At 38.9% G+C, this 27076-nt stretch overlaps 1 protein-coding gene across 8 annotated transcripts in view; it reads left to right on the top strand.

The window, feature by feature from the left end:
* The window catches only part of CAPRIN2 (caprin family member 2), a 32804-nt gene extending 8592 nt beyond the window's left edge, over positions 1 to 24212 (top strand). For 2 of the 8 annotated variants that reach the window (XM_033514626.1, XM_033514625.1), the window contains 16 exons: positions 1168 to 1250; positions 3116 to 3277; positions 3785 to 3828; positions 5161 to 5946; positions 6832 to 6873; positions 11117 to 11248; positions 11455 to 11542; positions 11986 to 12041; positions 12638 to 12739; positions 14352 to 14453; positions 15078 to 15230; positions 18043 to 18223; positions 19784 to 19969; positions 20894 to 20994; positions 21754 to 21820; positions 23289 to 24212. In XM_033514626.1, the coding sequence (XP_033370517.1) occupies positions 1168 to 1250; positions 3116 to 3277; positions 3785 to 3828; positions 5161 to 5946; positions 6832 to 6873; positions 11117 to 11248; positions 11455 to 11542; positions 11986 to 12041; positions 12638 to 12739; positions 14352 to 14453; positions 15078 to 15230; positions 18043 to 18223; positions 19784 to 19969; positions 20894 to 20994; positions 21754 to 21820; positions 23289 to 23857 (2854 nt within the window). In that variant the 3' untranslated portion in view covers positions 23858 to 24212. The remainder of the gene's footprint in view (positions 1 to 1167; positions 1251 to 3115; positions 3278 to 3784; positions 3829 to 5160; positions 5947 to 6831; positions 6874 to 11116; positions 11249 to 11454; positions 11543 to 11985; positions 12042 to 12637; positions 12740 to 14351; positions 14454 to 15077; positions 15231 to 18042; positions 18224 to 19783; positions 19970 to 20893; positions 20995 to 21753; positions 21821 to 23288) is intronic. The other 6 variants (XM_033514627.1, XM_033514630.1, XM_033514629.1 and 3 more) reach the window with 6 other exon arrangements.
* Positions 24213 to 27076: the final 2864 nt, after the last annotated feature.

The raw sequence follows: 27076 nt of genomic DNA, 5'->3' as shown, positions 1-27076 counted from the left end.
AGCCTCAGGTGCAGGTTACAGACTTTGCCATTTTATGACTTCCTGTGGGACTGTGGGGACATAGTCCAATACCATCCTTAGCAGGGAGGCTGGGGATGTGCTGCTTCTCTTCACTGTTCATGAAGTGAAAAAGTGCAGTGAAATCAGAACTCTTTCTGTAATCCATTTACATTGATGATTTAGATGTGCTTCTTTATTCTGGAGTAATGCAAGATAGTGCTCCTGAGACACTCCTGCTGTTGGCTTCAAAGTGGTTTTCAGAAGTTTTTGATACATCTGCACTAAATGTCATGCATGTTACCAGGTTGTCAACAAAGGTAATGCCAGTATCAGTGCTCATGTGGCACTGTTCTGGTGCTGTGATGGCTCATGCTTACTGTGACTGCCTGTCTGGTAGGGTAGTGCAGCAAGAATTGTATTTGAATATGGAATAAGTAGTTATTAGGTGGTATGTTGAGACACTTTATGAATAAGTCATGTTTGAATATGGACTGATTCTTGAAGTGCCTCAAAATTCTAGCACTTATCATACACTAGACTTTCCTAGTCTTTGCTCTTTAATTAACTGCTTCCAAAAAACAGCTGCTTTTAAAAAGCTACACAACAGGAGTGTCTCATCCTAATGAAGTAACTTTGTTTCTAGTTTACTCTTATGGTATACTTCTACAAGAAGCATAATCCTTTCCTTTGGGATACTGTTTCATCACAGTGGACTGCAAATTTCATTTTCTGGAGGAGATAGATCCTGGACCTATAGCCAAGTTTTCCCAGGAGCTGCTAGTTAGTGAGAGTGGCAGCTATTGTTGGTTGCACCTGTACAATATCATCCAGTAAATGTGACCAGCTGATTAAACAGGAATTGTTACCCTGATTTGGGAATCCTGGCTTGGAATGAAATTCAGCCATGTGGTCTTGTGGGGCAGTGCTTAGAATCTCTATTCTGACCAACAAAAGAAGTTGGGTTTGCTGGGTTAAATCTTGTGCAGACAGACAGATTAATTGGATTAATTGCTTCCAGAGATTTCAGGGCTTACTGTTGACTCCATATATACAGCCTTGGTTTGGAAAGCTGGACATCAGTGAATGTCATAAAATGAGGGGTATTGGGATAATGCAGCACTTGATCTTGGCTATGATTCTACCTGGTGAAGCTGTCATGTGTTTTAGTGTCGAAGACCAGATGGAACAATCATCTCTTTACTTCTGGGACCTTCTAGAAGGAAGTGAGAAACCTGTGGTTGGAACAACATGTGAGTATCTAATCTAGAGCAATAACTTAAAGATCTAAAATTTGTGTGCTTGTTAAATGTCTTAAAACACATGGAAGGCTACCAAATTAAGCACTTGCAAGTGATATGTGTATCTCAATTATCCAAGGTTCAATGGATGTTCCTAGTTCAGTTGCGTGCAGGTCAATCACAATGCCACATGCTTTCATTTTCAAGTCAAGACAGTCTTCAATCAGCGTACTAGAATATTTTTGAGGAATAATGATGGTAGCAACTCAAAACCTGATGCATGAATACCTTACAGAACAGTGGGAAGCGTTTTCTATAGTTACATGCAAATGGCTTAAGCTTGGAACAGTTCCCAGCTGTGAAATGCTTAGTTGAGTACACTGATGTGTTCCAAAGCTTCATTTGCCCTGGGCTGAAGGTTCCACAGCATTGAAGAGTCTTCTTTGTAGGAATTCTAGACTCATACCTGTTGTCTCCCTCCAGTGGCAGACACCACACTAGGGAAAGGTAGTCATTAATGGAATTCGCTGGGATCTCATCATGCACAGTGCAGTCTTTCTTTGATGTAATGCAAGTGTCCTTACTTTTCAAGCATACCAAAATCTGTGGGACTCTATAGATCTTGCATTTGTGTCACAGTTCCAAAATCCCTGGTTGTAAGCCAACATATACATTGTGCTCCTATTTACAACTTGCTTGTGAGGAAACTCCCCTTAATTGAGTTGTAGTGTCCTTTCTATTGCAAACATCCCTTGCTTGTTGTGTTTTACCAATCTTGTAGCAGCTGTGTGGCAGGAATCTTTCATTTGTTACTGACAATGATGCTGAAACTGTTAGAACAGAGCATTAGTGTGCCCTGTTTAATTTCCAGATACAGTTAGCTGAACTGACAACTAGGTATTAAATCTTTCCATGTATTTCTGAACAAACTGCAGACTTGGATTGCTACAGGCTGGTAACCTTAGCCTTGTATCTGTTGACATGAATAGATTGTTTATCGGTATCTCAATCCCTTTAGTGTCAGTCTTAAGTCCCTTTGTGTGCAAGTTTGACTTCAGATAAAGCTGTTAAGTTGTTTTATTAGTGTTCATTGCTTTGGAAGACAGTTTTTTATAGCCATATTAAATTCTAGCTACAACTCTTGCTTGTGTGGTTGTCGCTGATAGGAGTGATCTTTCACTGAATGTTCTTCCTCTTCTCAAGGCTCCCCTGTTTCCAGCTCCTTTGAAACAATTTCTAGAATCACTGTTACTTCTGAGGTCTTACTTTCTACTCTAAGCTGCTGTCTCTTGTTTACACAGAGGAGCAAACTGGACAGTGCTTCTCAGAGTACACAGTTAAGCTTTTGTTCAACCATGTCAGCTCTGAATCTTTTCCAGCTTCAGAGGAGTAAGCTCAGCCTGGGAGCAGTCCCTTGCATTTCCCCTGCTTGTTCATACAGTTCTTAACTTTTCTTTGAGATGCCATCCTGTTACCAGCAAGAGTGTCTTATAGAGTAGTTCCATTGTGACTGTTTCACTTGACCTCTGTTGGAGTCTCACATGGTTTTAGTATCAATGCTGGCTAGCTTACACATGGTAATCAAAGCCCTCTCTAAGAATGTGGGAGACCTGGTGGCTCTGTGTTTACCTTCTGGGGATTTAAACACAAGTTGCAGTCTTGCATGGGATTGTAAAGATGTTTCCAACTGCATTAAATTAAACAGTCAAATAATTTCCTTTACTAAAACATTTCATTGCTATAGGTTGGTGAGATGTGTGAACTCGGAGAAACTCCAGTTCATATAAAGGGAGGAAGTAACAAGTCTTAATCTGTAATCTGAATACCCCTTAATTTCAGATTTTGCTATTTTAACTTTGTGGATTTTTATTCTTTAGATAAACACATGAAGGACCTGTTATCCAAACTTCTAGACTCTGGCTACTTTGAAAGTATTCCAACTCCTCGCACCACTGTGCCAGTTAAAGAATTGGAAGAAGTAAATAGAAAACCTGAGAAAACAAGACAGCTGTCAAAGGGAGAGTCTGCCAAAGAACCAGGTGGAGTATTACAGGGTTCAATTTTTATCAGTGTTGGGAAAGGCTTGAACTGAGCATCGACTTTGCATAGCTTGATGCTAAATCTAATGCTGTGCTGTAGCTTACTTGCAATGTAGTAGCTGAAATGGAACCTGCAGGGCTTGCAGCCCTATCTTAGCTAATAGCATAGAAAAAATACTAAATCATAGTAATAGAATGCTTTTGCCTTCTGAGCAAGTTGAAGGTGTGGGAAGTGTCTGGTGTTACATATTGGGGAATGTTACTTATTAGGATAACAAAATTATGAATACTATAAAATGTTTTTTGTTTAATTCTAAACTGCTGCAGCTGTAAAACAGTCAGAAAATAAAAGCTTGTCAACGAATAGCATGTTGAATGGCAAGCTAAGCTTTCAGAATATTTGGTCTAGCAAATTTGTACTACTATTTAAAGAGACTTAGAGTTACTAGTGTTTGATCTACCTTTCTGCATTTGATCAGTTGAAACAAATTAACATCCTTTCTCTAGAATCCATTATGGAGCTTATGAAATCTGAAATACAGCCACAGGAGGTAAGATACTCTACTGTTAATTACTTGCCTTTAGTATTGTGGTTTATCAGACATAAATGCTTTTCTGCAGCCCTTTTTTAAACTTAAAAAGGGAATCAGAACAGCAATCTAAGTATTGCTAGATGTAGGAAGCATTAAAGACTTGGTTGCCTTTCTATTTTTAACCCTAAATTTATGGCATCTGGGGTTTTATTTTGGGGTAAATGGAACAGGATTCCATGAAGCAGTATAGTACTTTAATGCTCTGGTGCTTTCCTGAATAAAACAAAGCATCAGCCTTTAGAGTGGGAACACTGATCTTTTGTGTACTGTGGAATAGAGAAAATACACATCTACTAAAGCTGTCTATAAGAGCTATGCTTGTTGCAGTAGGCTTGATATTGGTAGGGTTGAGAATATTGGTCTTACTCTGATTTGTCAAGAAAGTAGGAAACCCAAGACAGACTTTTGTGCACAGGGGTGTGTAGATCTGTTTCAGCAGCTCTTCAGCCTGCTGAATTCTGGCTTTGACTGTCAGTAGAATAGAAATCCTGGTTCAAAAATTATGAAAGAGGGTGTCTTTTCCAGGTGGAAATACTAGTTCTTAAAATGCTGAATCCCTGTTTCCTGTGTATCCCACTAGAGGGTGTACTCTAGAACAAGGTTTTGTAACTTACTGGTAGCACTGTTACCTGACTCTCATCTGGTGTCTAGCCAGAAAAAAGATCTCAGCCAGTGAGCCTTGTACATTCTTCACTTCATGTATTTGCTTCCTGTTCATGACCAAGTGGTAACTTAGAAAAATTTAGGATATCATCATTAAACTCTGACTTACTGACACTAAACACAGCCTGCAGTTGAAGTCCAGTGGTACTAAATCTGAGAATCTAGTGACAATTTAGTATAAAAACTACACTAAGAATGAGGGTTATACTTAGTTTCTGGATCTAATATATTGGGGTGCTTATCAGAATGTCTGCTAATATAGTACCTGAGCTTTTTAGGTGCTTAGAAGGATAGCTACCTTTATAAAGATCACAATTGAACTTGACATTGTTACTGCCTAGGAACATGAGGTAGCATTGAGGATAAGGGCAGTAGATTCACTCAGCTGGGTTTTACTTGTGCTGTTCAGCACTGTTCCCTGTCTCTCTATGGCATGCCAAGCAAAGCTAGTCTGCAGTGTTGTAGGATAAAGCCATGGCCACATAGTTTCTATGACTAGTGCTTAGACTGTCTAGGCTCTGCTTTTAGTCAGCAGTTTTCAATAAATGGGTGACCTAATTTAACTGACCTGAACTGTAGTAGCAAAATGTGTTCTTGGGAGCCATTAAGTTTCTTTGGTCTATATAGTTTCTCAACAGGCGTTATTTGCCTGAAGCAGAATACTCTGTCAAGAAGAAGCCAGAAGAGCCCAGATCTTGGGAAGCCGAGTGTGCTAAAAAAAAAGAACCTCCAAAGTCCTGGGAGATGCTTGTTGATATTAAAGAGCAGGAGCAGAAACAAGAGACCTTAAAGCCTTGGGAAGCTCGTGCTAAAGAGGAGGAACAGAAGCGTCAGTCTGCCAAGTCCTGGGAGACCCGTGTGGAGGAGGAACAACAAAAGAAGCTGGACGCTCCAAAGGCATGGGTAGCACGTGTCCAAGAGGAGCAGGAGTCTCCCAAACCCTGGGTAGCAAAGGTCAGGGAAGAGCAGGACCTGAAGAAACAGGAATCACCTAAGCCATGGGTAACAAAAGTTAGGGAAGAGCAGGAACAGAAAAAGCAGGAGTCCTCAAAACCTTGGGTAACCAAAGCTAAGGAAGAACCAGAAGAAAAGCAGGAATCTCCAAAACCTTGGGTAACCCAAACTAGGGAGCAACCAGAACAAAAGAAGCCAGACCCTATGAAAACATGGGAAGTGCCTGTTAGGGAAGAGCCAGAGCAAAAGAAGCAGGAGCCTATGAAGGCTTGGGCTGCACATGTTAGGGAGGAGCCAGAACAAAAGAAGCAGGAGACTCGAGAGGCTTGGGAAAAAGCTGACAGGCAGCAGCAAGTGTCATCACCGCAGTTACAGAACCCTCCGAAGTCCTGGGCAGCTGCCAGTATGGGGCCAAAGGAACAGATGGGGCCAAAGAAGTTTGATATGGAACCCAAAGAAGTGAGTTGGCATATGTAGTATTATCTGTCATAAGCTTTTGACATTAGCATATTGGAATAAAGCCACCTATTAGCAGAGGTGTCTAAGGTGTATTTTGTAGGCCAATATTTAGACTCCCATTTCATTCTTTCTTGGGGGACATAATTCTGGCGGCTAAAGTTTATATCTGAATAGCAAGATAGTCTGCTTTGCTTTTTACATCAGCACAGTATTTCTGTGTTTGAACCTTGAATAACTGGTTTATGCATAAGACAGGAGAATTAACTTGGTTCATCTGTAGCTATTGGCACTGGCCACTGTTACCAATACAAAGCAGGTATGACTCATCCAGGGATCAAATACTTTGTGGCTGTATGCAAATAACACTTCAGTAATTTTTAGGCTTTTGATTAAAATAGCTGCTGATTCAAGAGAGATCTAATGTCTAGATCAAGCAACACCAACTGTACAGGGGCTTAAATATGTATTTCCAGATGAATGCATAAACCATATTGCTGTCCTGGGAGTTTAACAGTTGCATAGTGTTACAAATGTAAAATGAAAGCCATTGCATGGCTTATAGCTGAACAGGCTGCTACCCTTTGGTCACATTACCTTCTTTCTCACCTGTGCTTGGGTAGCAACACAGCTGACCACTGTCAAAACAGAAAACTGAGCTCTGCCATGTCTGCCTTAGGTCACTAAGAGAAATGTTGATCTAAAGGTAGACTTCAGGAAGAAAATATGGGGAATTGAGCAGTTCTCTGTATGTGGTATTGTCACCATTACTATCTTCCTGCAAGAAAGCAGGAGGCAGTACATCCCATGTTACTTCTGGCAAGTGATTGAGCTTGTATCTTGTCGGTAAACCTGGCATAACTGGAAAATGAATGTTCTTGTGCCTAGAAGCGGGACCGCAAACCGAAGGTTGAATACAAGATTAAAAAAGTATGTAACAGTGCAGCACTGGGTAACAACATGGGATTAAGGTGTTTCAGATTGATCCATCTTTACACTCAAGATGAGTAGAATCTTGTGTCCACTGGTGGTGGTACAGGTGGAAAATCTAGTTGCTTTACTAAGTAACTCTGAGTACAAATAGGTGTTTTACATCCAACTATGCACAGTATTCCTATAACTGAAACTAAGCTCTGCATTAGTCATGAGCACTGGTAAGGTGCCTTGGAATTTCTGGTGTCAGGTTGTCTTAAATGCAAGATGCTTCCTAATGAGAAGATGCTTCCTCTTATTTTTATATGGGATGGATAGATGGATGGCTTAAGTGGTTGAGAACTGCTGCAATGAGTAAAGAGGAGGGTCTCCAGTCATCTGGAGAAACTTGCAAACTGCTTCAGAATCTCCCTAGTAGTGTACAGGTGCGCAGTATACTGGCAAAATTAAACTAAATGCTGGAATGTGAGGTCACTGAAGGGGGGTTTCTGAACTAAGTAAACAAAACATATTTTAAAGTGTTCAGACTTGGGTTTATATAGACCATAGGAAAGCATCAGCTGGCTTTATTTTTGCTTAGTTGCTATTGAGAAATCCTAATACCAAAAATATATTGAATGAGTAGAAAACAATGTACTGTCAACATAACTAGTTCCCATAACCAGTTTTTAAAAAATTATATCTTTGACTTGAGGTGCATAAAAAGAACAATTAAAATCATGGTCAACTTTTGAGATAACAATTTTTCTTGCCCTTGCTTATGTAAAAAAGAGACAATGCAGTGCTGTAGCTGGATCTGTGTGTTTCTGAGAATCTATAAATGCTCTTGTGCAGAGACATGGGCATGGCAGATGAAAGACCTGTGCCATTGCTGCTGCCCTCTGAGCTGAAACTAACTCTTAAAACTCTGAGGTCTTTAAAAAAACTGTTTTGAGATATTAAAATATGCTTGTTTAACTTAACATACCTTAAGGTGCAATACTGTAGGAAGCTGAGCCTAAGATAGCAGGGTGAGCTGATATGCAGACCTGTTTTAACTCTTGTTCTGTTTAAATGTTTGTGCAACCTGTGGACCAGCAAATTTGATTAGAGCTGAATTTGTGGCCTGGTATGGGAAAGCAAAACAGTTTGGCTTGTGCTGTCATCCACCATGTCATTTAATTCATACCTGCTGTGAATGCTGCTCTGAGTAGAAAGCAGATTTTAATTGTGTATCTACATGGCAATCACTGCTTACAGCTTAGGTATCACCATTCCACCTTGTTGAGTACTCCATAACTAACAAACCTAAAGAGGAATTGAAGTCCTGTTTCATAGAATGAAGTTTCAGTAGTAAATGAGATGGTATGAAATGAGGTGGTATGTTAGTGTTTGCATGTAAGTAGACATTGTCTCTAAAATTCCAGCTTTAACAGGAGTCCCCTTATATAGGCATTCTGACTTGCCAAATTCCAGAGTGGCCATTGGTTTATTTGCAATGGTTTAACAGGTCCTAGAACAAATTCTAGATGTTTTGCCTCTACTTTCAGTCAATTCTCTGAATGGAAGTCAAGATGCATTCTGCTGAATGTATAAGTAGTGTTGAAGTTAGATTTCAGAAACAGTTCTTATGACAAAATAGACTCTGAATATATCAATGCTGTTCAACTCTAGTGGTTCAAGCAACATTCAGGTTAGTGCTAACTGATCTTAGCATGTACAGGTTTGATCTGAGCCAGACTAATAGATCAGAGTCTGATGCTAGTTTTTAATGACTACTAGAAACAGCACCTAGTTGTAGGCTAGAAAGACAACATCTTTAGAATGTCAAGTACCTGCTCTTCTTCAAAGCATCTTTTTATAAAAAGCATAAAAACTGAAATACTTTAATTTCATGATACCTTTGTGTATATGATCTTATTTTGCACTTAAATATTGTAGCTTTGAGCCCCTAAGTACCAGCAAAGCGGCAAATCAATATGAGGAAACTTCACTGCAGCTTCTTCTGGCTAGTGTATTTTAATATCTATATGAACTAGAAAATAAATTATATGGAATGAAAAGTCTGTTTCAGTCCTAGCTGAAAGCCCCGGTATAATACATGTAACCCAGCATTCTTGAACTCCTTGAAGTAAAGAATGCTACCAACAGAATGCATAGAGTATGAGCTAGGAAAGGAGATAAATGCTCTGAAAAATTGGAAAAGCATAAAGGAATTTTATCATATTTGGAAGCAAAAGTGACAAGTCTTTTTTGCCTCCGTGCTCTTTGGGCTTTTTCAACTCTTTTTGTGTTTAACGTACAAGTCTCACTTACATAGCTAATGGACTATCTTAAGAACTTTAGAACCTACCAGGCTGACTTAGTTGGGTCTCCTAAAGTTGGAAAGCTTCTGTTACCCATTTTCAAACATGCAGAACCAGTACTATCCTTCTGTCTTAGTAGAAATGGTAATGAGGAGGAAGAGGGTAAAGCATGAATCAGTTTAACCCATAATGGATTTACTATGACAAAGTGCTGTAAATGTAAGACTTTTTTGTAAGTGAGGACTAAAAGTGATGGACAGAAAGATCCAGATTGCCAGTAACTGAATCTATAGCTCGCTGAGATTAACTTAATGCAACAGTAGCTTTTGTCCTACACTTATATCTTTAAAAGCTGTAGTAGCTGTAGTTATTGTTCATTATTGGAAGCTATAGCAATATAAACTTGTATTTAACTGGTAGTTAAATGTAGTGCTTGTGCAGCAGTATTTCTAATTAAGATAGAGCTGTGCAAAGATGCGCTCTTAACTATAGAATCAAATAAAACTTCTCACAGCTCCTCAAGCAGCTATCATGTGGGCTACATAAATACTAGAAACTGAGTCCTCCAGTGTTAATCATGTGCTGTAAGCTTCTTGCCTGTGCATGGTATTGGAATTTCTGCAAAGGCCAGAGATTAGCTTCAGAAAACTGTTAAAAAGGAAATGCAAGAGTGTTCTTAGGCTTGTACTAAAAGTGGACAAGAGAGCACGTTTTTTTTTGGTTGTGGTGGATTTAGTGTGATAATTGTCATCATAACACAAATACATTTCTGCCATATATTGTCCAATGACTTCATGCAAATGCTCAATAACACTGCTGTACAATAAATTGAAGTTGTAACCTCCTGCTAGAAACATAGCTGTCCCATAAGGAAAAGAAAGGCTTTCACATGTTCCTGCATATCTCAACATTTGGGCCAGTTGAAATAATGCAATTAAATATTTTCAGGTTTGCCTCCCTCTAGCTGCACAGACAAAGATAAGAACAGTAAAACTTTTGAGAACCACAAAAAATTGTTTTAAAATACTGCTAATGAGCCTACCTCTTCTCCATGCTGCTTTCAAAAGTCATGTTAGACTACCTAGACAGTTCAATATTATTGTCACCCTATAAATAACAGGGCTTCTGCTGCTTTAGGAGATTACTATTATGATTTTTCTGTTACCTTAGGCTGACTTGTTCTCTGACAAAACATATCCTTCTTTTAAAGTGGAGTGAGAACCATTTGGGATGGACAAGAGTTAAGGAGCCAGCTAAAATAATCAAGGAGTAATAAAGCCCTGCAAAAGTCCCTGTTAAGCTCTTGTGTGGGGGAGCACAGGTATATTTATGCCAAGTGTGGACGTAATACTTTCTGCAGGAGGTGGTGCATTGAGACTATGGCTTTTTACTAGAAACACTTTGGTCTCATCCTGAATTATTTGCTTGCAATTTATCTCTTAAGTGCAATTTCTTCAGAATGTCTGGAAAAGCCCTCCTAATAAAAGATCTGTACTTATTGGTGTAGGCTCTACTGGGGGGAAATAAACCTTGAGTGATATGACTTTGATTTTTAAGTTTGTTCTGGCCCTCAACTGAGAAGTGAGTTTCCTTAGAAGGAAGTGCCTAATTTTGCACTAGATGCAGGCAACTTCTTTACATTTGACTCTAAGAAACTGAAGTGAATTAATCTGTGAAAGGTGTTCCTGCCCATGGCAGGGGAGTTGGAACTAGATAATCTTCAAGCTGTCTTCCAACCCAAACCATTCTATGAATTCTATGGCTTAACTAATTGTAGCAACAGGAAGCCAATTTTTTTTTAGTAAAGTGAAAACTTGGTTCAGGAAATATCAATAAGTGCACAGAATTCCTTGGCCCACAGTGTCTGACACCTCTAGCTTAGCCTGGAAGTACATTGGGATAAGACAGCTTGTCTTGCTTCCAGTATTAGATTTAATATAATTTCTCCTTATTAGGTGCCTAAACCTGTACATCAGCCAGCTGCAGAATTTTGTTCTACTTCAACTCTTCCAAAAGATCCAGTATTGAGAAGGGAAAAACTTCAGGATCTGATGACTCAGATACAAGGGACTTACAACTTCATGCAAGTATGTTTTTCCCTGCTGTTGTAGGCACAGAGCTCCAGTTCCTACTGAGTTAGGGAAAACAGTGCTGACTGTTTGCTGACAGTGTGTTGGCACTGAATGAATGAATTTAGCCCTAAATGGCTAAAAGCAGCTTGTCAAGTGATAATGTTTCATTTATACCTGGAGTTTAATGATTTTTCTACCCAATGGTGATTTTTTTTTGAAAGGAGTCCATTCTGGATTTTGATAAAGCTTCACCAAGTGCCATTGGTTCATCCCAACCTCCTTCAGTTACTCCAGCAAGTAGTCCTGTAGGTAAGTGATACTCTAAGTGTAAATGCTATGTAGAATTTTACGAGCACTAACAGGGTTTGATTGGGCTGTAGATCAGTAGTCCTGGTGAAGACAGCTTATTTAAATATAAAGAACAGACAATGCTAAAAGATTGGGTGCATCTTGGGCTGTATAACTCAATTACCTGGTTTATTAATTTTTTCTTAATCTGGTAAGTGGATATCTTTTTTGTGATTAAAATATTTTTGTCATTTTATACCTGTCCTCTTTTACCAAAAATCTGAAGTTTTCAATTCGGTGTAGCTTACTAATGCTAGGTTTAAATATTTGCAGTCTGTATGGTAAAAACACTTTGCATCTTCACATACCATGAAATGTTTTAAAAAAAGAGAACTGTACATCAAAACTATATGTAGTGTTTGAATTTACAAGTAAATTTTGCTTAACGCATTCTATTTTTACAGCTTCAAAAGAGCAGAAACTGCCAAGTCAGAGTGATTTTCTTCAACAGCCCCTTAAGGTAAGTTGAAGTTGGGACTAACCTGAAGAGGTAGATAGGTTTCTTACCAGCATGGACTTAATACCCGAGTTGTTTTTCTTGCTAGTAGTTTTGTATTTCATACAGTGTAGTAGCTTGTGAGTCTAAGATCACTCAAATCATGACAATGCTGGCTGCTCTACTGGTTGAAAAGGGGCAATAAATGCTTGAAGTCTCTTGAAGTATGTTGAAGACATTCTGAAATAGTTTGCATATTTTACCTGTAAATTCAGGTCATAGCCAGTAGTTGTGTGCAGAAGTGCAGCTAGTTTCTTTCCTAGAATAGTGTGTTTTCATCTAAAAGATCCTTAAACCAAAGGCTGTATCTCAAGCTTTGGTAGTTGTGGTTAAATGAAGCTTAAATTCAGTAACTGTGCTTGTGTGTCTTGTGGCTTTTGCTTTCCAATGTGTTCCCTTGCCATGAACAAGAATTGCTAAAAGACTGACTGGTTGAAATGCTTCAGTCCCTGCATTATGCTGAGGTTTACTTGGACATACTGAGGGTGTGAGTTTTAGTGAAACCAAACACTCTTGCATTCAATATTTTCAAAACCTTATCTGCTTTCTCTTCTTGCAAGGCTGCTGCTTCATCCATGGTGCTGCATGGTTCAAACACTTCCCTGGCATCTGCTGATCATGCTCTTTCTGGCTCTGAAACTGAAGACTTGGTGACACCACAGGTACCATACCCTGGGGCTCACTGGCATTCAGATCTATGTGACAGCCAGCTCTAACAGACAGCTGAGATGGGGCCCTTCTGAGTAACTGTACTTGAACAACATACAAGTAACAGCAGTAGTATAGCCTACAGTCTGGAATTCTTAAAGATGGGTGGAAAAGTCTTGCTAATACTGCATGAATGCAGAGTGAACAGTCTGCTTCTTGACATAGGAAGGGTGTGGGGTGAAAGATTCTCACTAAAAAGTGTAGTGCACATTCTTGTGGGAACATGGGAGCAGCATAAATATTTGCTTTGGTTACAGTGTAGAATATTCCCTCTAAACATGAAGAAGAGGTTGCATAAATTGGGATGGGTATTGTCATGAAATAGAAGAACCTGTGTGTAACCTGAAGACTGAAATAGCTGAACATCAAAAAGTCAGATTCTCAGCATTTCTTCAGTTAGTGTTTGAGAGACTAGGACGTAAAACTTTGCTTGCTTAATTGTATTTATGTACAGTTAAACATTCAAATACTGTTTAGAGCTAAAAGTTTAGATTTATGCAGATCACTGTCTTAAAAATCTCTTGTGAATTGTGTTGCTGTGTTCATGAACACAGCTGTCTCTTTCCTGTTAGATTCTAATTCAGAGTGTGTGGATTATAATGGGAAATGTTCTTGCTTTTTACATTTGTTTTGCTGATGTACATGTTATCAGCATACTGTGTATGTAGTAGTTAATTTATTTCTTAATATACTATATACTGATATGGCTATTAGTCTTACGTCCTCTTGAATCAGCAGTTTTGTCCCAATTCTTGACACCTTTTATCCCTTCTACAGTGCATGAGACTCCTTGTGTTGACAGAATTCAATAATTTTGCTGTTCAATATGCATCCAGAAGGCTTGTGCTGTGCTATAAAGTAGAACATCTGATTTATTAGAATGCTAACTTATTGTTTGGAATTAGGGTTGCTTATTCCCAGTGTATCTCTAGTCCCTTTAGCTTGAAGTCTAGTGTCTGTTCTTTTCCAGGGAAAGCAGTAGTTAAGTTTTGGTCCCAGCACAGCCAGGGAATACGCTCCATGGTGACAGTGCTCCCCCTGGTGTGCAAGTACACCCCAGTGCTGTCTGTGGCACTCTGATGTGTACATGGTGAGCACAGCACTGGTACTCTTTAGCCCTAGGCTCTGTATTTAAGTACTAAGCAACTCCTAAGCTTAGTGTTACAAGTGCAAGCTAACTATAGAACGTGCAGGCTTTGCACAGCCTTGTTCAACAGAGCTTACCAAAGGCACAACGTAGCTTTCCATTTAATTCAGTGAGACAGGTGTGTGTGTAGCAGACTTGACTGCAAGTACTTGAAGCAATCCATGGTTCTTAAAATGTTCTGACTTTGCAGGGCTGGTTGTGCAACCAGTTGTGTAAGAAGAGTAATCTAAATCTGAATCTCTAAAGCTAATTACTTGAAGCTTTGGTTAAGATGACTATTTAATGCTTTGGCTTTTGAATTAACATTTGTCCTGGTCTTTCAAAATCCGTTTGTTTCAACTTTTGCACTGGTGTTTCATAGCTTTACCAGGACTCTGTAGTACTCCTTGTAATAGCAGGTGCATTATGGCTTCTTGTAGGCATCAACACCACTTTCTCAAGAGAATGAGAAATATACTCTGTATCAGACAAGTTCACGTATTTCTGAGCCACTGATGCCTAAAAAGATTGAAATTGCCCAGGTGAGCTATTAAAAATAAGGTAAATATTTATGTTGCTGAAATGGTAAGGCTCCAGACATGTTCCTTTTGACTTCTGATTCCTATAAATACTGGTACAAACACTTCATTTGGCCATCTGCACAGCTGAGGCCTAATGCTGGTTAATACTTTGTCTGGACAAGTCAGCATTGTTTCTAATCTGAAACATAATTAAGTTGGAAAGTGGGGAAAAAAAATTAGACCCCCTAAATTTCTTAAGTTCCTCCAGAAAATAGAAGTAATTTTTAATATCAGCCAAATAATCTTTTTACTAAATGGAACAGAAAGCATTGTGTGCCCTTAGTGATAGGGAAAAATACCTAATGTCTCTTTATAGTGATATTATTCCAAAGAATGGTATGTATAGTAGCTCATAGGCACATTTCACTTAATCAGCAGAGACTGCAATAGAAGTACTGTTTGCTGAGGATGCACAGCAAGATTTGAAATTGTAAGCAAAAGCTATTTTGTAGCTCTACTATGTCCAAATGTCATCCTGCAAAAACTGCTGACTTCTGTCAGTCTAGGCTTTAGAACAAATTAACTGCTTCTGTTACTGCCTGATAATTATCAAGTGACCTTTCATTACATTTGTTCTTCCCCCAGGCAACTGTTCCCCTCCCAAGTGAGCCACAGTCACCATTGCCTACTTCAAGCACCCCTGTGCCATCAGTGCCACCAGCACAAAGCTTTCAGTCTCCTCCAGCAAGCAGCAGTTCTGTCACAATAACAGCAGCTCCCTTTCAGGCTATGCAGACTGTAAGTATGCAACACACTGAGTTCACAACAATGTGAGTAACTGGGACTTACACTGAGGAACTGGCTTCTCTTGGAATAGTACAGAATTTGATAGATCATTTTGTTTTAACAGAAAAACCTCGATTAGTCCTCTGGTTCTGATTTCTTCAGAACTTGAGATCATCTAAGAACAAAGATCCTGGTTTTGCTCTGTATAGTGCCAAGAAAGTAATACTAGGATATCTTAGTAGCCTCAAGGAACTAAGAGGGAGAAGTCAGGCCTGAAATCAACAGATTGATAGCTGTGCCCTTAAAGGACACTTGCAGTGTTCTTGGGAAAAGATTTCAAATCCAACAGACTTTGTTGGAGAATGGGAATTCTGAAGCATAGAGATATTAGGACAGAATGCTTCCAGAAGCCCGAGTTTGTCTTGTTATACTGTTTGCTTCAGTGGGGTAAAACATCAGTCTACTGGAATCATGGAAAATGTGTTTTTGGAAGACTGGTGTTGCTCATTATCCTATGCTGCTAACAAGTAGTCAGTGTACAAAGCACAGAGTCCGAGATGTTCACTGCAAATATAGAACATCAGTAATGGTGCGTGGCCTGAAAAAATAGTAACAAACATTGCTACTTCCTGGTAATCTGCAGTGCAGGCTTAGAGAGATTCAGAGGAAGGGTCTCCATTTCATTAAGTAAAGGGAAGGCAACACTTACTCCTCTGGTACATTCTTCAGAAGATGATAGGAACATTGATTTAATGTTTTTCTCAAAAGCAAGATTTAGGTTCTTCAGAGGCATTCTCCATTTTAACAGAAATGCCGTTCATAACTTGCTGGACAATCTGTCTTGCAATATTGAGATATGTATGTGGTAGGAACTGGTGGAAGAAGGTTATCTAACAGTGTTTTAGATCTCAGGAGTTAACAACTAAAACTTCTGTGACCTCCTGGTGTGGTGTGTAGTAAAATCACTTTTTCTGCTTGATTTTCTGTATTGGTAGAAGAGGTTCAAGTTGAACTTACCTCAGAGGCACAGAATTGTGACACACATAAATAAGGCAATTTGTGGTAGGGAGGTGGTTTTTTCTAAGCTAGATGTCCTTAAATTATGCTGAGTGATAGCACAGTAAGGTGGTGATTTTTCCTGAAAGTGGAGAAGTGGCAGCATGCTGTGATGAAGGAATCCAGAGCCTTTTGGGTACTCAGTGGTCTATACCACTCTTGCCATGGTATAAATATGGAGTCTTGCTCTCCGTCATTCTAATTATGTTTGAACTTGCTGCCTGTGTTCACAGTGCTTTGATCATAACAATACCACTGAAAGCTCACTTGAACTAATACAATTTTTTTAGAGATGTTAAATGTCTGAGATTGCTCTTGGGATTTTTGGGTAAACCTGGCAAATATAAGTCATGAGGATGTTAATTCTTATTGCTGCCAGAAAAGCACAGCCACTGGACTTGAGTAGCTAGCCAGGATGACTTCTTGCCAAGTAGCGTATTGCAGTGACAGTAATGGAAATATCTGATTACAGGTCCTTAAGCATCCTATTGCTGCTATTGTGCTTATGGAAGCTTGAAGGCAGGCTTGACCTGTAGCCCTAGTCCTTGATTTGAATTCTACCTGTAACCCTCACTGTGGGAAAAAGCAGACCACTTGCTACAAATACTTCAGGATTGTGGGTGTTGATAGCCTGACTTCATTCTCAAATTTCTTTTAGAAAAAGGAGAGCTTTGGATCACTTTATTTACCAGATGAAGTGATCAAAAATTAGAAAAAAACTCCCAAAATAAAAAAAAACAAACCCAAAGCTTGTTTTATTTTACAATGATATTAAATTTATGCTCAACACTTGAGTATTATGAAGTGCTTCCATGCTGCCTCTTAGAGGCAATACTGGGTTTCTTGACCCTTAAAAAGGTATTCTTTTTTTTTTCTAAAATTAATAGGGCATCTGCAAATGGCAAGAATTGTCAAGCTGTGAAGCTGTTTCTTGCATCATCTAGCTGTTTCTTTTGCCTAAGTCTGTCTTCAGACAGTTTATAGTCTGGGAAAATGTTAGATACACCTGTAGACTCAGTGCCAGTATTGTTGATAGCTCTTTATGTGAAATTTGGATTCTTTTAATCAAAAAGGCCTATTTGATGTTGATACTGGTTGTCACTTTTGACAGCATTATTTCTGGTAATTGTGTTATTTGCTATAAAGTAATGCAGTCACTGGACTGACTGAAGTGTGGGTTATTAGATTGAGCTGACAGTAATATCTGCTCATCATTGTACTGCCCAGACCATAACATTTGAATGACAGGACTCACTTAGGTTAAGTGTTTACTCTTGGGGAGCTTTAAATGAGTAGGAAAGATGAAGCTGCATTTACTGAAGGGGCAAATTATGTCTAATATGGTGTTTGAGAGGATGGCAGTTACATCAGGTTCCAAGTCATGCAGTAAGACCCATATTATTTCCAAATGTGAATATCCCATCTCAGGATAGGCTGTCCCAGCTTCAGCTTGAGCTGTAGGACAGGTCATCAGTGAATTTCCCATAGAAGGAAAATAGCTTGTTGTATGGTAATTGTTCTGCTGACAAAGTACAGTAGGTATGGTCAATCAAGCTGTTCCTTGGGCAGTAGCTACATGAACAGGAGTGTGTTCTGTAAGTTTGCAGAGGGAAAAGGATGGGTTGATATATGGCGTTTTTGGTTATTTCTAAGAAACAGCTGGTGTTCTAAAAAGCATATGGATTCAAACCACAGCATAGCAGGGTGGTGGCATTAGGCAGAGACTTTAGCTGGTAGCATTAAGCTCTTATTTTCAAATATATTTTAGGTATTTAAAGTGAACGCACCATTGCCTCCACGTAAAGACCAAGAAGTTAAAGAGGATTCTTTATCAGCGGGATATAATCAGAGTTTCTCCACAGCAAGTACACAGACTCCTCCTCAATGCCAGTTGCAGTCTTCTCATGTTGCAGAACAAACCTCTCTTTCACAAGAATCTCTGTCTTCAGGTGACAACTGCACTTGCATCTGTATTTCAAGTAGTCTTTAAATATGTTTGGTTTATAATAGTATTTAAATTCCTTATGTGCTGTGAGTACTTCTAACCCAGTGAAATTCTTAAAAGGTGCTATGTAATGTCTAATATTAGGCATACATCAAATCTAATGTAGTTGATAGTACGTAAACTTAATTTCAAAGCTGCTAGCAGGATGAAAGGCTAGTTCAAACTTGGTTTTGTATTAGATGAATAGACATGTGCCTGAATTTCCCAGTAGGTGGGAAATTCAAGTATGCAGTGATACTTGCCAGTCAAACAATCATTTGCTTGGAATAGTAGCAATGATGAAATACTCTTATTTGGAACCACTAATTTGGTCTCTAGTAGTACTGCAGTCAGTGCTGGGACTTGCTGAACGCTAAGTAAGGAATCTGGGATAAGTTTTCAAATTGACCTGGGAAATACTGAGTTTGTAAGTGGTCTTGACCTGTTGCATTCAACACAAACCTGACTTACTTGATCATCAGGTAGCGCAAGAGGTGGATTTTTATAGCTGACACTAAATATGACATGAAACTGACCCCTAAACATCTTGAGGTTTTAGGATGAAAGAAGGCTACAACTAGGGACCTGTATTCATAAGGCCATCTAATGAAACAGCTCAAGGTCATTTACAACTGCTGGGTTTTTTTTTTGCCAGAGTGATTTTCACAGGTCTTAGTCTAGAAACAGACTGATTGTATGTAAAGTCAGTGAGACATTAAAAATCCAAAGTACAGTGTAAATGTAGCAGTTGGGAAAGCATGTTCAACTTCAATGCTCCTTTTCATCACTGAGACTATAGGTGATAAGCCTTTGGGATTTCTTTTATGGAAAAATAATAATTTTATTAGCCTTGTGCAGTGGCTCTGCACAGATGTCACATAGGTGTTTATCCTGTTGTTCTGGATCAATTTAAAGCTTTTTGGATTGAAATATAGCATGGTCTTGTGGAAGTACATTCATAGTTGCAAGGTTTGTGTTTAAAGCTAGCCACTCACCCTTGTGGGTGAATAGCATTCTTGAATACCTTTTGCTTTGGAGCTGAACTATCTGGTATGTGTTAGGAATGCCTATTGAAGATACTAAACCCAAGTATCTGCTTTCCATAGTTATCCTATTGCTAACTAGGTGTGATGGAGTTTCTAGCTGTTTTGAGGGATGTCAATACTGAGGTGACATATTTTCAGTGCAAACTCTTAATCAAATGTTACTTGATTTTAACCTAGATTGGGTATTTTCATGCTGCTGGCAAACTTGTTCTCACCTGTGCAACTGACTCTTGTTGAATGCATTAGAGGCTTACACTGAGAGCCTGTGCTGTCTACAGTAGATTTTAACAAGCACTACACTTTACAAAACAAAGGGAAGGATCCAATCACGTAAATGAAGTAATGAAGGGACAGAAGAGCAGAATGTTCAGAGCAGCTTAATTTGTCTCTTGAATGTCCTAATATCACCCTTGTGTCTGTGTGTGGTAACTTAGTGTAGTTATAAAAAGCTTTGACTTATTGGTGCCTTCTGTTTTAAGCAGTGAACTATCAACCTGATGGAGCTGTTCCTGTAAGCAATGGTAGCCTTGCCTTTTATCCAGCACAGGCTAATGTTATTCCCAGACCCCCACAGCCTTACCTCAACAGTCGTGGGTCTGTCAGAGGGTCTGCTAGAGGTGGAAGGTCACTGGCTAATTCATACCGCTCCCCTGGTGGTTACAAAGGTATGTCTGTATTTACTATCATCCTAAAGGAGATCTCATGTACTGCCAGTAGAATGGGATTTAACACAACAGTATTAATGTTCCATGTGTGAAATGTTTCAAAACAAGACTTTAAGGGCAATGTGCAGAGAATGGGGCCCTCTGTTGTAGCATTTAAGGAAGTTCAATCTGACTTTTATTGGGGGTTTCTGTACTTGAGATGTCAGGCCAAATGGCACAGCAATTTCATAGCTTGCCTAATTATGAAGATAGAAACTTTCACTAATAGCTTATTAGATTATCATCAGCTGCAGGTTGTGGCCTTTTCCCCTTTGAAGTGGAAGGGCACTTAGTCTGTGATAGGTGCTTCAGTTGTTGGGCTGAGCCTGCTCAGTACCTTGTTGGAACATGTACCAGATGATGAGTTTTATAGTTCTGGCTTAACAGCAGTTCAGGATTTGGTGGTGTCAGGTATGAAATTACTTGCAGCTCTGCTTTGGTAGTTAAATAATAGCTTGAGTTAATAAGTTAATAGCTAAAAAACCAAAAAAGTATAGTATAAATAATAATGTATAAAATAGAAATATAAATGTATACCAGTAATAGCTGACAAGTAAGTTTTTCTTAATCCCATTTCTGGATTTAGCAAGCTTTTCAGCTGTTCTGTGACATGCCATTAGTATTACAGGCAATGGATAGGGCCTGATGCTGATATATTTAAATACACCATTTTGATATAGCCACAGTGTGTAAGTTATGAGTAGCTAATGAAATGCATTTGTTATAGGAGTAGCAAGGTTCCTAGACAATGCCAAATATAAGAATAGCTCTATTACTCCATAACTTAATGTATATAATTGCCAAAAAAAGAGCTGTAGTTATATTCTGGACTTGTACTGTAAATCAAACAATGAATGATACTAATAATCAACTTTATTTGAACAGGTTTTGATGTTTACAGAGGTTCACCTTCATTACCTAATGGCAACTATGGCCAGCTACAGTTTCCTGGTAGAGATTATGCTGGAATGCCATATTCTCAGAGGGTGAGTATTGACTTTATTTCCAGTAGCCTTCCACTGTACAGGAGCCAAATCTTCTAACAGGGCCATTTTTCATTATCTAAACAGGTGAACTATTACTTACAAGCTAGAGCTTAGTTTTGTTTCACTTTTTTGGAATGGTAGACAGCAGCTGAAACAAGTCAGTTCAGACAGGTAATATCTCTGTATGACAGGTTGATTTTAGTCTGAAAGGGATCTTTGAAATGCAAATAGGTGGTAAATAACATAGTACGAGTCTGGTCTATTATTTTAAAAGTTGGTTCACTAAAATGCCTCTGTAATGTAAAATAAGGAACTCTTAAATGGACTGGCTGACAATGTGGTTAGAGAAAACAACTCCATAAATAAAAAGTAAGAAGGCAAAGGTTCCTAGTGAGAGGAATGTCTGTCAATGTCTTCTGTGCTGGCTCAGAACAGACTGGAACAGACTTGAGATTTAAAGGTATTGCTCAGCATGGACTAGTTGAGTCCATGCTGAGCAATACCTTTATGAGTATTAACTATGGACTATGAGTCCATAGTTCAGAAGCTCAGTTGCTACAACAGTCATCAATGTAGATCTTTAATTTCATACAAACTATCATAAAAGTGATTTTTCTACAAGTAAAGCTGTTTATCTACACCTTGCTTCTGAACTGTCATTTTCTATTCTAGAGACTGAATTCATTGTGCAAAAAAGTGTATTTGCTTCACATGAGTTCAGATTTGCTTATAGCCATATTCCTAACACTTCTCTTTTAGGATGTTAATTACCAGCAGTGCTATAAACGAGGTGGGATAAGTAGTGGTCCTCGAGCAAATTCAAGAGGTAAGGCCAACATCAGGCCCCTAGTAGTCCAAAATGTGCTTGGGCATTGCAGCTGGGGTTACAGGGAACAGTGTGAAAAACAGAATACCATCACCCACCTAACAGATCAAGCTTGGTGTAAGTTACCCAAGCTAAGCTGGGGACTGACCTGAGTGCTGTTCTTCCAGAGCATTGCACAGCAGGAGATTTAATTGCACTATTCTCAGTCTGGAGTCTTCATGTCAAAATTTTGACACAATGGTACCTGATTGAACTTCACAAATAACCTGGCTAGGAAAATACACATGGGGTGCTTCCCTGTGTTCAAGGAGGATGCACTGGTTTTCTCTCATTAATTTTCTCTCCCTTATTCTGTATAGGTTATCACATCACAGGGACTTTGTAAAATATTTTTTTCTGTAAAAATTTACTTGGTAATACAGGTTTACTCTGTATTTCCATAGCGGATGATAAAACCTAAAGAAATAAATAAGGCTAGTTGAGTCCAAGCACGAATAGCATGTGTTTTGAAGAGTTGGAAACAAAATGAATTGTTTCTACTGTATGTGCTGGAAGAAGATAGGCTTTCAGTGCTACAGGTGAGAAGTGAGATGAAGAGTAGCTGTACATCACTATTTTAAGGATTAAAGGGAGTTTATGGTATATTGTGGAAGCAGTTTTAGGATAAAGCAGGTCATATACTAGCTTGAGGGATGATTCATAGAGTATACTTCAGAAGGGAACTAAATATAAGATCATGGTGAATTAACAGCTGATGGAAGTACTCATTAGCATTAGCATTTCACAGCAATTTCACATATTTTATTCTGTCTTAAGGTGGTTTTTTTCCAGTGGAAATAACAATGGTTTGAAACTTGAGTGTGACTGCTCTAAATTTCTCAGCTCTATTAATGTTTTCATTCTAGATCCTTTTAACTTGGATATTTGAAAAGATTAACAGCTTTATTTTGGGAAGTGAGGTGCGGAAAACTTAAAAGCAACTCTAGTTTGTCAGACTTAAAATATTCTAGAATCATAAGTTGAAAAGGTCTACTAGAAATGCAGCTACAGAACAGTGTTGAGTAACGCAAAGCAAAAATTGACATCTTGAAGATGATTTGGTTCTAACTTTCAGTGTTTTCAGCAGTTACATTTTGTTTTCTCTCAAAAGGTAGAGGTTAGTATAAGCTTTTTAAGCTGGCATGTGATAGACTAAAGTGAAAAATATTGCAACCTACTACCCTGTCCTACTTGGAAGTATAAGAAGTAATTTTTCATAGCCCAGTTATGTCCCTTCCTGCTCAATGCAAGTGTGATGAATGTAAGCCATCCTCAAAGTTTTCTTCTCACTGGGGCCCTTTGACAACTTGCTGTGGCTCAAAGATCAATCTGCTGTGCAAAGCTGTACACTTGCTGCTTAAGATTATGTCCAGAGGCTTAAGGGTATCCTTCTGTTATAATACTTATCACTGCTAATGGTTCTTAACAGCAGGGTGGAGCGACTCCTCCCAGGTGAGCAGCCCAGAACGAGATAATGAGACCTTTAACAGTGGGGACTCTGGGCAGGGAGACTCCCGCAGCATCACCCCTGTGGATATGCCAGTGACCAGCCAGGCTGCCACCATACTCCCAGTGCACGTCTACCCACTCCCACAGCAGATGAGGGTTGCCTTCTCTGCAGCTCGAACATCCAACCTGGCCCCTGGAACTCTAGACCAGCCCATTGTGTTTGACCTGTTGCTGAACAACCTTGGAGAAACTTTTGATATCCAGCTTGGTAGGTTCAACTGTCCGGTGAATGGTACCTATGTCTTCATCTTCCACATGCTGAAACTGGCTGTAAATGTCCCTCTGTATGTGAATCTCATGAAGAATGAAGAGGTCCTTGTGTCAGCATATGCAAATGATGGGGCTCCTGACCATGAAACAGCCAGTAACCATGCAGTCCTGCAGCTGTTCCAGGGAGATCAGATCTGGCTACGGCTGCATCGGGGAGCCATCTATGGAAGTAGCTGGAAATACTCCACCTTTTCGGGATACCTCCTTTATCAGGACTAAAATCCAGTGCAATGTTTACAAAAGAGCTGCTCCAAACACCTTGGTGAGGGGGGTGGGACTAGCTTTGCACTTACTACTGACTTTATAGAGGATATGTGATTCCATTATTGGGGGAAATGGTGGTCCTGTTTTGCAAGGTGAAATCATGGAGTTGGGGTACTGAATCAGCACTAATTTGGCACTTTATCAGTTGTGATGTAGCCTTGCTAATAAAGCTGTGAATGTATATTGTTTGCACTTACCCTAAACTGTATTAATGTCCAGCTTACTACACTATTGATTGCCTCAAGTATGGGCTATTCACAATGCCTTGTTGTGCCTCAATAAAACAAGTTAATATGCATTTTAGTATTAATCTTGCCTGTGGTTTTAATTTTAAGACATATCACTGACCTTTTTCCTGGTGTGGGGTGTACATGAATATTACATGGAACTGGTCTCCAAGTTTCAATAATTTAGGGTAATTTGTATTTAACTGGGATTGTTTTTAGTTCCTGCTTAATGCCATTCTCAAAGGTGCTACCTTGATCAAAATGAATTCAAGAGTTAGCTACCTTTTCTCTTCCTAAAGGTCAAGAAATTACAAGTGCAATGCCTACATACTTCTAATGAAGTACTTTTAAATACATGCCCTGTCAAAATCTAGCATGGTCATAACATCAATCCTTCAGCAGTGAATGAAATTCTTAAACCTGTAAACAGTCACTGAAGGGGCTGGCTTACACTAGTATTCAGCTGCAATAAATTTTTAAGTTAAAATTCAGCTTCATGAAGCATAAATGTCTATGGATTCCCCCCTACATGAGACTTGAATCAGATTTTAGTACAGATTATTTCCTCATTTCACAGAACTGCTGAGGAACTTGGTATTCATAGTTGAAGCCCGGTGCTTGCATTTTACATCAAACCTGAATACAAATGCTAGGAAGTGTTTCTGAAATCCCTTTCTTAAAGCTCTTGGGGTTTTTGACCAGACTTCAGCACTCTTGTGGCCTGAGAACTGAATAGCCATGATGTATGTCCTTGTTCAAATACTAGAAATAGTTTCAGGGTTTAAAATGGTTATATGATCTAGCAAGAAGGTAGGTCACTGCTTTCAAAAGCTTCAGCAAATTGTTTTAACAGTAGAAAGCATGTGATCTGAGTGTACTAATTTAGCCAGTGCACAAGCCTGACTGGTCTATCTAAGACTGCATAGCTCTGCTTCAAAGTGAAAACAGCTGAGCTATCTGCTTATTTAAATAGAAGTAAAAACTTAAACTGAGTAAACTTCAGACCTGGTATAAAGCTGTTGTTTCTAGCTAAGTGGTTTCACAGCTTCCAAAACAAGTCTGGCATGACTTCATACATTTACTGGCATAAAGATCTTGATTTTGTTCCAAGCTCAGCTTTATTTTTCATACAGATTTTGAGGGCGATCATATTTCAAGTCTGGGTTTAATTCCTGTAGCAAATTTTGAGAGAAGCTGAGGTAGGACAAGCTTTGGGAAATCTAGTTTTTACCATTACAAGAATGTCAAGCCTTAACTATTGTACACTAAGCCTAGATTTTGTAGTTTTAAACATGCTAGTTCTGACTTTAGCCAACAAAGAGGCTTATTTCTAGAATACCCACTACAGATTAAATGGCAATTTAGCTAGATATGAGGTAAACATTTCATTTTCAGAGCTGTATCTTGTATAAGATGGATTTTTTACATTCCTAGCTAAAAAGAGTACACAGTTACAGCCAGAATTGTGCAGGTAAGATGAAATAGAAAATCTAATGTAATTCCATGACCATAGGTCATGTAATGGATTTTTTTTTTTGAAAAGTGAAGATTTTTAGCCTGAATCACAATAATCTCTATAGTAGTAGCTACTTGAAAATAAAATGTCTGGTTTTGTCCTGCTATTTTTTATTGAAAAGAACACATAGCTTGGAGAAATCTCGTCCTTGGAATAATGAAAAAAATACGATTGATTTAATCTTGTGGGTTTCTCACATAGTCCTTTTTAGTTAGAACTGTTGGTTTTCACTGTGTTTTTAGCCAGATGTCAAGACAGGTTTTACTAGCCTCTGTTATGAAAAGGAGAGTAAGTACAACTGAGCAGGTACTGTCCTAAAGAAGGTTTCAGACTAGAAGCAATTCAAAAGGCTATAACTGCTTAAGTGCTAAGACTGTGTTTAAAAAAACTATGCAGAAGACCTAGCCAAGCACTGTTTTTCCATATCCATGGCTGTCCAAAATCCACTGGTAGAAAGTTGCTATTTTGATCTCCAAAATAGCTAAAAATGTTGTCATGTGATTTTTCCATGATGATAAACACTAGTGTAGGGCTATCCTATTATGCTTCTAGACTAATAATAGTTTTTGAAAGCTTCTCAAATGACTTCAGAATATTTCAGTGCATTTTCTAGTGACAGTTTTAGTCTAGTTAGTATGTCCAGACCAATGACCTAGTTCTTTATTCTGTTTCTGAGCAAAGCATTTAACAGGTGAGTTTCACAACCTGGAAATACTTTACTGTGTAGTTTTCATGTAAATACTGTCTGACAGTGTAAGTTGCATTTACACTCCCTTTTCCTCAGTAATTGTAAATAAAGTTAATTGAATCATAGCATTAGGAAAAATGCCTTAACTATATAAGGATTATAATTGGGTCTAATTAAAACATACAAAGGGGCATCATTGTTCTGATAAATTTCCTATTACTGTCTGCTGTTCAAATTGGATACAACCTAAATGCTCTCTGATTTACTTCTCTCATGCAGCCTGCTGAAGGTAAACTTTAGAAGTAAGAAACACTGTGTTTTCATAGTGAGGAAATTTCTGTTTCCTTCACTTGACATCAATGAAATACTGGAACTGCCCTGAAATGGAGGGTGTAATGCTTTAGCTAGGAGAGAGTTAATCAGAATAACTGGTATAGTGCTGTGTTTTGGATTTGTGACCAAAACAGTGTTGATAACCCCGGGATGTTTTGGTTATTGCCCAGTGGGCCTTGCACAGAGTCAAGGCGTTTCCTGCCTGTCACACTGCCCCACCAGAGAGTGGGCTGGGGAAGTACATGGGTTTGGGAGGGGTTAAAGCCAGGACAGCTGATCCCAAATGACCCAAGGGATACCCCAGAGCATTAGGAATACCCCAGTGTTTAGTAATACAAGCTGGGGGAAGGAGGAGGATAGGGGGCCTTTTGGGTTAAGGTGTCTGACATCTGAAGTCACTATTACATGTG

This window comes from Parus major, chromosome 1A (genome assembly GCF_001522545.3).
Source record: "Parus major isolate Abel chromosome 1A, Parus_major1.1, whole genome shotgun sequence".
NCBI classification, from domain to species: Eukaryota; Metazoa; Chordata; class Aves; order Passeriformes; family Paridae; genus Parus; species Parus major.
This window is presented reverse-complemented; position numbering and strand designations above follow the sequence as displayed.